Source organism: Sinocyclocheilus grahami, unplaced genomic scaffold (genome assembly GCF_001515645.1).
Source record: "Sinocyclocheilus grahami isolate Dianchi unplaced genomic scaffold, SAMN03320097.WGS_v1.1 scaffold58.1, whole genome shotgun sequence".
Lineage (NCBI taxonomy): Eukaryota > Metazoa > Chordata > Actinopteri > Cypriniformes > Cyprinidae > Sinocyclocheilus > Sinocyclocheilus grahami.
This window is the reverse complement of record NW_015505237.1, coordinates 3,019,111-3,031,024: the sequence shown is the minus strand read 5'-3', so window position 1 is coordinate 3,031,024 and position 11,914 is coordinate 3,019,111. Positions and strand designations below refer to the sequence as shown.

At 34.4% G+C, this 11,914-nt stretch overlaps 1 protein-coding gene across 1 annotated transcript in view; it reads right to left on the bottom strand.

Annotated features, from left to right (window-relative positions):
• LOC107584338 (adenylate cyclase type 2) overlaps positions 1 to 11,914 on the bottom strand; it is an 86,578-nt gene that overhangs the window by 42,871 nt on the left and 31,793 nt on the right. Inside the window, exon 4 of the mRNA XM_016270915.1 lies at positions 7,896 to 8,045. Within this exon, the coding sequence (XP_016126401.1) occupies positions 7,896 to 8,045 (150 nt within the window). The remainder of the gene's footprint in view (positions 1 to 7,895; positions 8,046 to 11,914) is intronic.

Here is an 11,914-nt window from a genome sequence, read left to right as displayed (position 1 = left end):
GGCCACTCCTGGGAAGGTTCACCACTGTTCCAAGCTTTCTCCATTTGTGGATAATGGCTCTGACCGTGGTTCGCTGGAGTCCCAAAGCCTTAGAAATGGCTTCATAACCCTTTCCAGACTGATACATGTCAACTATTTTGTTTCTCATCTGTTTTTGAATTTCTTTAGATTGCGGCATGATGTGTTGCTCTTTAAGCATGTTTCACAACATTTATTTAAAATTGAGATCTTTTCTAACAATATGAGTCTTTACTATCACTTTTTATCCATTTAACACATCCTTGCTGAATAAAAGTATTCATTACTTTCAAAAAAAGAAAGAAAAAACATGTACGGACTCCAAACCTTTGAACGGTAGTGTATATTGTAACACAAGATTTCCATTTTGAATAAATGCTATTTAAAAAAAAAAAATGATATTCATTAAAGAATCCTGAAAAAAGTATCACAGGTTCCAAAAAACATGAAGCAGCACAATTGTTTCCAACATTGATAATAAATCAGAATATTAGAATTATCTAATATGATTGACACTGAAGACTAGAGTAATGATGCTGAAAATTCAGCTTTGCATCACAGGAATAAATTATATTTTAAAGTATATTAAAATTAGAAATAATATTAGCAATAATATTAATAATATTTATGAACTATTATATTAACAAAAATAGCAATAATATTTCACAAAATAACAGTTTATAGTAACAGTAATAATTTTTTCTGTATTTTTGATCAAATAAATACAGCCTTCATGAGCAAAAGAAACTTCGGTAAAAAATATTTAAAATCTTACTGATCCCAAACTTTTGAACGGTATATATATATATATATATATATAATTATTTTGTTTTGTTTTTCACAAATGATGGATGGCTGGTAGAATGACAGACAGAAAATAAGAGAAAAATAACTGAGGTAGATGAACAGACTGAATCATAGCAGTGTAACTAACAGATGTCTCTTGCCGCTAATTAACTAACAAAAAAATTATTCTAAAAGAAACATTTGTGATTCTACCAAAGAACATATGTAGACATTATTTGCTCAGATGCTGTTCTGAATTTAAACAGCTGAAATCTATTAAACTTTAAGCACTGTATCTTTTTTTAACCATGTTAATACTAGATATCTTATCCACTAGGCTGATTAAACGACCAATATTTGGCTTTTTTTTATATATTTTTGGCATCAATCGAGAACTGTGCACAGCTGGTTGATTAAAAGAAGTGGTCAGCATGGTCAATGAAAAATGTTCGGTTATTTGAATTGTGTAGGGATGCACTGATACCACTTTTTTCAGAACAAGTCTGATACCGATACTTTCATTTTTGGTACTCACCGATATCGATACCTGTATTTTCACATCATTTACTTTTTTTTATTTATTTTTTTTAAATATTGGGTACAGAGACAAAATAATAATAATAATATGAATCATGTTCGTTGGCTTCATTTAGCAAACAGATATTTTCTTGTTATTTCGACACTTAATTATTCCTGTTAAAATGTATTGTATAAGCTTTTGTTACTTTCACTGTTCATTTTAATGGCACTCCACTGCAGCAGCTCAATACTGTAATCACAAAACGTTTTTCTTAAAATAATGCAGGGAACCACTCGTTATACAGTACATTATACGAGTGCGCGCGTACTATTTTGGTGATGTAAGTCACACGCACTGTACGCGGACCCTCGCGTACAAGTAAAAACTGAAGTATCATTTTAAAGCAAGCTAAACATGCGCAGCACGCACACGTTTGCATTGATGCAGAATGAGAGAGACACTTACAGCTAGCGCATTACACACAGTCTGCTAGTTTCACTTTTGCTTCAATTGTGTATGCTTGACGTTTAAAATAAATGTTGTTTAAAGTGAATGCCCCTATAATTTGTTTGTTTTATATTTAAGATTTAGTTTTAATCCAAATGCATGCGCTTATAGAGCGAACAGCAATCAAGAAGTGTGCACTCTCCCTCTCCTTACTGTCAAATAACTTAAGTAACTTGTGCATTGTTTTACTTGCTTGCTTTTGACATATCCGACCGACTTACAAACTTTCCAGTGATGTCTGTGAGATATTCACTCGACAAGCTCGCGCATCTGTGCCGCCGCTCACTCAATCCACTCAGCGCTCTTTGCTTATCAGCTCGAGCACATCCGCTAAACAGGCGTGAATATTGAACGTTTAACATTATATTAATTACTTGCATGTACTTCATAAACATCCTTAATCTCTAATAACATTCTACTCTCTGTTGTTCTGTTGTCTGTGCTTCTTTTTCTGGACACAGCTCTGTTCACAAGCTGTGTGTGTGATATCGGCTTTTGGTATCGGGGCATTTTTACGAGTAAGAGTACTAGTACGAGTACAGGAGCGCAGTATCGGCATCTGTGCATCCTTAGACTTTATCAGCCATCAACCACCCTGTTCTTTAGATATCCCACTGGCTTTGACCATGTAAAAACCCATATTGGTCAACCACTAATTAAGTCCATTTTCAACCCGGGGTTAAGTAAGGCATCACACTTGAATGAGGGTTAGCACAAGGTTACAGAGAACAAATAACTCAAAGAAAACTAAGAACAATGTGAAATATGGAACAGGATTGTGTTTGAGATTTGAAAAGCCCATTCATTTCTCTTTTTATTATCCCGTCACTTTTCCCCATTCCCTTTGTTTTCCTCTCAGAGACCACCCTGATTAATGAAGGTCAAATAAAAGAAAACAAAATAATGGGGTGTGTGCCATGTGCTGATTGCGACTGCAGGAAAAGAGGAGAAATTATTTATACTGTACAGTTTTTACCATTGTACTCAAAAGAAGATGTGAGTGCTTTTATGTCAGTCCATTAATGTATTATTATCAAAAATGAGACAAATCAAAGGAGGTTGTCCACTCTAATGGGTGCATGTGCTGTGGTCTGACAGAGTGATTGCTAAAGGAAATTATGTCATTAGTCCATTTTGTGGTCCTTTGTCTAGAGTATAAATGGGCATGATTATTGCTCTGTTAAAGTGCAGAAATATTAATTTGCTAAATATGATGTTCTGTTTGGATATCTTATCCAATTGTAAGTCATAAAATATCACCAAAACCACATTGAGGACTAGATTTCACATACATCACTTAGACATACATTATGTAATCTGAAGAAATGACCAGGGTGTTGTTGTGGGGTTGCTAGGGAGTACTCTGTGAGTTTTAGGGTGTACTAGTCACGGTTGTCTTGAACCAAGCCCGAGCGCGATTGTCCCCCCTCCCCCGCTGGCCTGCACTCATATTGCGCTTATGCTGGCTTCACGTGCTATCGGAATTATCCGAAATACGAGTTTCCTAATCAGAAATTGGACATGAACGGCTTCTCAAGTCGTATTTACTACTCAAAGATTATTTTGATACTCCAGTTTCCGAGTTAGGTGGGCCATAAACTTAAACCATAACCCTCTGGTGCTCTTCGGTCACTTTTGACCGAAATATTTTCTGTTTTGAATTTTAAATAATAACAGCTTCATCGCAATGGTTCGAAACTTGGTGATTTTTATGGCATTTGGAATGTGAACACAAAAAAAATTGAGGGCATGATTCGAGCAGGCTAAGTGGTCGTAAAACAAAATAGTCCGAAAATGACCGACCATAGGAAATGAGTGGGAAATCAACAAAAACACAAAAATTCGGAGAAACACACACACACACACACACACACACACACACATACACATACACAATAATACACACTCAAATGAATTGGTATGGCAATAACCATATAGCCAAAACGAGTCAGAAAACTGAAATCAGATCAGACCCAGATTCGGCATGATGATGTTGAACACATACCGTGCCTTGTGCCTAGCAACATTTTGGAAAATATTTTTATTTCAAATAAATGCTGTTCTTTTGAGTTTTCTATTCAGCAAGAAATCCTGAAAAATGCAAATGCAAAACTGGTTTACAAAACATATTAATCAGCACAACTGTTTTCAGAAATGCTTCTTGAGCAGCAAATCAGCATATTAGAATGATTTCTGAAGGATCATGTGACACTGAAGACTGGTGTGACGATGCTGAAAATTCAGCTTTGCATCACAGGAATAAATTGCATTTTAAAATATATTCAAATAGAAATCAACTGTTTTTACTGTATTTTTAATCAAACAAATGCTGCATTTGTGAGCATAAGAGACTTCTGTCAAAAACATAAAAAAATATTTTGAAGAGTCTATATATTTAAAAGTAAATATTTGCGGTCTCATTCATAACACAGAGTAACAATTCGGTTTAGGGGTTTGCAAATCCTGTGCTGTGCTTTTTAAAACCTGAACTCTTTTCATTACAAAATATATTTTAAAGGTAATGTTTTACTCACCCTTGAAATGTAAAATGAGGCGTATCCGTAATTAGGCTGATGGTCTGTGCTGAACTAATGTTCTGATTGGAATAGGGTTGGGCAATAGGTCAAAAATATCTTATCGATAATCGCCTTTAAAAATATCGCGATATCTGATAATATCGTCTACCTAAGCCCCCCCTCCACCCACCATGCCCCCCCCCCGCCGAGACAACATTGCTGACATGCACCTTAAACACACACCATGTTCAGTTTGGTCTTAATTATTGCCACAAAGTTTGGTTTTACTTTTCTTTGTGATTAAACTAACAAAACATTAGCTTTGCTGTTATTTTGGTGTTGCTAATAATTTCCACTCTGCTCTTATCAAATTTGTGTTTAAAATGAATTTCGTTTTGTGAGGAGAACTGCTGAGGAAAAATAATAGAACCCAATTTTAAGTTCATCATGGTGAAGTTGGACATTCTGGCGGTGATTGTAAGAATGAAAAATGCATGTTGATGTCATATAGTAATGTCTTGAATAAAATATGCCTGCTTTCTAATGTTTCTCTTTCTTTTTGGCATTATCACCTGTGTAGACACATTTCATGATGGTAAGTTTAATTTCCTTAATTATAACAATTGCAGCGTTGTTTTTGAACTTGTAGTCAAGCTATAACGTATTTGATATTTATCATGTATGACTAAAATCATGCAGGGATTAAAAACTAATTCTTAAGAGTTTTTTTTCCCTTTCTGGAAGCCGGAGTTCGGATGTCTCTTTTGGGACGTTTTTAACGAAATAAAAATAACTGCTTTATTTACTTAGAAGCAGGGTAATTTAAATTACATTTTTGTATTGTAATTTTTATAATTTTTATTTTATTAATCAAAATACAACGTCAGCAATATATTCAGTGTTGGGCTGCCAAAACTCTGAACGCGTGCATGTTGAGGGGCAAACTGAGATATAGTACTGTAATGTCTTCATCCGTTTGCAACAAAACTTTATAGTTTTGTTGCAAATTAATTAAGAATTTATAGTGCTATATCTCAGCTTAATTAAACAATTATATGGTATACACGGTTTAAAGGGGTCATATGATGCGATTTCAAATTTTCCTTTCTTTTTGGGAGTCACTTAATCATGCAGATTTATGCTACAAGCTCTTTGTAGAATTGTACAGTAATAAAGTTATTTCCCTTAACCAGGGAATTAACATTCTTAGAATTGACAGACAGGTGACCCTGAGAAGTCAGCTAAATATCTACAGTGGATCTAAATATTTATAATTAATTATAGCTAGTTATGATTAATTATTCATATTTCCCCATGAGCTGAGTCGCTACAGTAGAGTAGCGCTTGTTGTTTGTCATTTCTCCGATCACAAATGCAGACATGGTTTTATGTTTACGCGGCGCAATGCAACGCGTAAAAATACAGTATACTGTAAGTCATTATAATCCAATAATGTAACAAATGCCTAGTTTATAATGGGCTTTAATGTTTTTGTCTCGTCGCTCCGGCCGGACAGGGCATCACAGTACGGTAAAGGGCGTAACATTTCCGTCACACGCTTGAGGTATTCGGCCAATCACAACACACTGGATAGCTGGCCAATCAGAGCACACCTCGCTTTTCAGACTGATGAGCTTTGTAAAAATCGACGCGTTTCAGAAAGGCGGGGCGTAGAGGAGAAACAATAATGTACAGTATGTGGAAAATAATGTGTTTTTTGAACCTTAAACCGCATAAACATATTTCATTACACCAAATACACAAAATAATGTTCTTTTTAGCAACATCATATGACCCCTTTAAAGAATCTGTAAAATTATTGCACTAAAATGTGCACTGAAGTAATTTGCGTATTTTAATTATACCCGTCAAGTTTGTGGTTTTTCATCATTATACAGTCTGTTTAAATAAATATTCAGAAACACATGCAGTGCACTTTTTGTCTTTTTTTCTGTTTAACTTTTATTAAACTGCAGATCAAAATAGAATAGGCCTATACCCTAAATAAGGATAAATTATAGCATCTCCAAAATAATCGCATACACAGATGCACGTTGCCATTACAGTAGTCAGCGCCGAACAACAGGCAAATAAATTATAAACTGAGGTTACAAAAGAGATTCAGTCAAGATCAGTGAGGGATTGTCTTTTCTTTTGTTCTTTGATTAACATTAATGACTGGCGGCAGTGGCTGCTGTCAATGCACGGATCCAATACACCCTTGTTTTCTTTCTCAACTCTTTACATTCACTTAAGACATAACCGATTGTATTTATGGGATATTTTGATATAATTCTGTGTGTATTTGTCCATTCAAATGTGTAAGAATGCGAGAAAGAGAGCTCAGTCCACTGTTCGCGTATTTAAGAGACAGCTTTTGTGTGTGCGCAGCACAGAAAACAGAGCGCGAGTGCAGAAGCGACTTCTATTTTGTCTTCTTGCAGTTGAATCTTTTGAAATCACAATAAATGCGCATACAGAAATCGAGAAGCAGAATCGAAATGCAATTTTATAACAAGTAATTTGATTCCTGAACTTACGCATCTGATCTGATTTTCCGAAATTGGAATAGCTTTTCGATTCCTAACCCTCCTATTAAATTATTTCATTCTTGCATGCAAAAAGACCAGTATGGTGACTATGGGGCTATGTAAAATCTTTTTTTGCAACTTACTAGGTTTATCATTTGACATTTTTTTTCTGATAGTGTCGATAATTGTCTGTTACCTGACTGTTGACATCGACATCGCGATATTTACGAGACATCGTCGATATACGATAATATCGTCATATCGCCCAGCCCTAGATTGGAATGACCAGCCAATGCGCAGCTCTGCAGGAGGTAAATGAGGTAAAGGAAACGTGCCAGTATGTTCTACAATATGGCAAGAGCCGACAGCTGAAGCACTTACAGAACATACATACACGATTCAATCACGGGCAGTGAGTGAGCGAAACATTGTCTTTGCCTTGTGCTCCGTAATTGTTCTGCCAGGAAAGCCAAAAAACCCCCCAACTCTGATAACATTCATAGATTAATGGAGCTGAAGGCATGTGCTGGAGCAGGATGATATTTCACCAAGTGAGAGTGATAATTCCTGATGGAGCAGAAGTGCCGCCAGTGATCTGCCTTTATCTCACCGCTCATATTTCACTCACTCAGCCATCACCACGGAGAGACCCTTTATCATTATTTCACACAAAACAGCAATAAGCACAACTAACCCAGGCAAGCGAGAGGCCTTGAACAGACTTCCGCCCCACCCGTATCCAACAGGAAACAGAGCGCTGGGGGGAAACAAAGCTATTTTGGGACAATGCAACTCTCGACCCCCTCTGCCTTAGGATATTAGCCACCTATTGTGGTGATATAATGATCTCTTCGATACAGCTGCAGGAATGACTCACGCTCAAGCCTATCCGATACCTCCCCAAACGAGGCCTACATTAACTTCCTGTTCCCTGAAGGACCGGGCACCACGCAGTTCAGCGCTGTTTATCTGTTCTTTGAAAGCAACAGGCAATCAGTGCATCCCTCTCGGTCATACCTGCTGATGTTTCTCGAATTCCAGTTTGATGGGAGACTTGATGCAGTTGCAGGTGTCGTGGTAGGTCTGTTTGAGAGCCAGATCCATCAGGTGTTTGTGATAGGCTCCCGCCACATTTCCACAGATGAAGATGATGATGTTAGCCAGGATCTATAAAGACACATAAAACAGCTTTAGTGAGAGGTATAGAGATACTGTATGCTCTGTATGTTGCAAAAACAATACATTATATATATATATATATATATATATATATATATATATATATATATATATATATATATATATATATATATATATCACACACACAAACACACACACACACACTTTTCTATTTTTTGTGGTTGATTTATGATAGATAGATTATGATATACAATTTTTTTCACATTAATATTATATATCAACATTATCATATTATTGTGATCTATATATCATAAGTTGACCAGAAAAGGTGACCACAATAACATTTCTCTGCAAAATTATCACATAACGTGAACTGTAATCATATTGTGTCATATATGTTATTGTTTAAATAAATAATTTCATTAATATTTAGATATTACAGTGATAAAAGGGGGGATGTGATCAATTTGTCATGAAAATAAAATAACAATGCAATAAATCCTACAATTATATCTTAAAATACACTTCATTTTCTTTAATCAAAATACAAATATATGTATATTGTAAAATACAATTGTATATAAATATATATTACATTTCTTTTGATTTCAGGTGGAAATTTAGTGAGATTAAACCTTAATTAATAACAACATTTATTTCAGTAATAAAGTTCTCATAAACCTTAGTTCCAAGCACGTGTTTATAAATGATCAGTCTGATAAAGGATATGTTAATGTGGAGACTCAGTGTGTAATATCTCTCTCTCTCTCTCTCTCTCTCTTCAAGCATATGCTATTTAAGGGCTGGTCCACCTGCATGAGACACACCTGTATCTCACTGGGAGAGCTTTATAGGACAGGTCCTTCGAGTCCTGTCTGTCCGTCCATTCGTCCATCCTGTCTGTCTGTCCGTCCGTCCATCATGTCTGTCTGTCCGTCCGTCCGTCCCCTCTTTCATGTTGTCATTATGGGGTATTGTTTGTAGAATTTTGAGGAAAATAATGAATTTAATCCATTTTGGAATAAGGCTGTAACATAACAAAATGTGGAAAAAGTGAGTTTCCGGATGCACTGTATCATTTAATTACATTTTATAATTCAAATAAATGAATAAATATATAAACAAATAAATAAATATTAAAAGCTTCTATTTTTTTTAATATACTTTATTTTAAGGGTTTTTCAAAAATAAACACAGAACAGACAAACAAACAACACTGTCTCGGACCACACAAGCTGATAATTATTATTATTATTATTTTTTTTTTTTAATTAGATAAAATTAAAAAAACATTAATAATAAAGTAACAAAAAAATTATAATGACAATAAATATTTAGTTCAGTAGTCAAAAGAAAAGCTTCTATTTTAAGTAAAATGTATTCTTGGCTTAATGTAAATATATCATTTAATTATATTTTAAAATTCGAATAAAATAATACAAATATAAAGAAATAAACAAACAAATAAATATAAAACGTTTTTTTTATTAAGTAAAATGTAATCTTGGCTTGATGTAAATATATCATAATTTTTTTTAAATTTAAATAAATGAATAAATATATAAACAAATAAAAAAAAATTTCAAAACAGGCTTAATTTTGAGTAAAATGTAATTTTGGCATGACGTAAATATATCATTTAATTATATTTTTATAATTTAAATAAATAAAAGATGAAATAGGTTATATTTTCTAAGTACAATGACATTTATTTTATAATGTCAATATGTATTATTTTAAATGAAATATAACTCAGACAGGTTCTTGACAATTCACCTACATAGTAAATGAGTTTAAATCAACACTATTAGCTCATAAACATGAATTTGGGGTATATTTTTTTTACTCGGCACACGTAATTAGTGTATTACTACTGTAATTTTTTTTATAAGGTGGACTGAGGGACGAATCAAACTCATTTTCTGTTGTACTGTAATCAACAGTATACCAGAAATGCTGTCAATAAACCATAATTTGCATCTGAGCTCGGAACATTTCTTTAATTTGCCCCATTTATGTGGTCAATCTCATCTGAGCCTCTTTCAGACTCAACAAATTCGCAGCTTCTCCATGGCAACCTCCATACACGCATCTGAGTTGAGCGGTGGAGTAAACACAGCCAGTAAGAACAGACGGTGTTGTTAAGGTTCACCCCAGACTGTGCAAAGGCCTCTGTCATTTTAATTAGACTACAACCTCCTGCTAATATCACTCAATGACATTATTAGCAGATTAAACATCATCCACTGCAGGCAATTACACAACACTCTTCATCCATAAGGTACACAGTCAACAAAGATCTCCTCAACGACCCCTCAGCATCTCAGGGTACATTGTTTGGCTTCCAGAAATTGATCAAGACCAATCGAACGTTAATTAATGAGAAGTGTTTTTTGCCTTGAAACTGTCTGGCTGTGTCTGTGCTGAAGACAGCTGTGTTGGTATCAATGAACGGCTTCCAAAAGAAACAGAAAAAAACTTTTAAACAGGCAATATAATGTAGTATTAAATAATGACTGATTGCATATTACATAGATGTATATTTCTCAATTAGTTCTGGTTTATCAATTTGATTGGTTGATATTGATTATAACATCATAAATAAAGAGTTGGTTAAAGCTTGTGTTTTCTCTCACTCCAACTGGGGGTTCTCTCTGTCTGCAGTGAGTGAAAGAATAAAAGATCTGGAGTGGATATATGCCATATGCAATGAGCATGGAGGGGAAATTGCTCCACTTACGTAATGTATTTCAAACTGGATTTTAAGTTGTGTGTTCCTCGGTGACTAACATGGGAAATATTGGTGCTTTTTCAACTACAGGCACTTTTGGACTAAAGACAACTCTTAAAACACTCTTATTTATTTCTGCACAGTAATGTGCAGCAATATATGTACATATATACAGTATTTGTTTTCTCTCAAGTAAAAACAATTTGCACCAGTGTAATTTCCACCACATTTCAAATTGTAATGTATTGAGTTTAATCGCATTGGGTGATGGAAATGAAGGTAGTGAAAATTACATTTTACATTTTGGGGGGAATAATTGACTGACTTCATTATCAGGTTAAAGCTTAATTTCTTCCAAATTACAATTCATCCCAAAATAAACAAACAAACTAAAAATATTAAACTAGATTTTTCACAAAGAAGAATTAAGTCGACCATTCTTGTCATATTTAGTGTTATTATAGTATTGTTTATATACTATTAATATTAATATAATTCATAATATTATACACCATCATATTATAGTATTTAATAATATTTTGAACTAGCGTTTATTTATTTATTTTTTTAAATGTTTAAATATACGTAAATATATTTAATCTGTATATATTTTATATTCAGTTTTCATTTTAATTTTAGTTTAAGTTTTAGTGCTTTTTGCTGTGCTTTTTAATTTTTTAGCCTTTTTATTTATATTTCATTTTTAGTTTTAGTAATTTTGCTACTTCAATGTAAATTAATTTTTATTTATAAATTAAAAAAATTAATTTTTACTATTTATTTCAGTTAATTGCCAAGACATTTGTAATTTATAAGTTTTTCCATCTAATATTCATATTGTATTTATACACTTTAAATATATATATAAATATAACTATATCTATCTATCTATCTATCCGTCCGTCCGTCCATCATGTCTGTCTGTCTGTCCGTCCGTCCGTCCGTCCGTCCATCCTGTCTGTCTGTCCGTCCGTCCATCCTGTCTGTCTGTCTGTCCGTCTATCCTGTCCGTCCGTCCTGTCCGTCCGTCCTGTCCGTCCGTCCGTCCATCCTGTCTGTCTGTCTGTCCGTCTATCCTGTCCGTCCGTCCTGTCCGTCCGTCCGTCCATCCTGTCTGTCTGTCCGTCCGTCCGTCCATCCTGTCTGTCCGTCTGTCCGTCCGTCC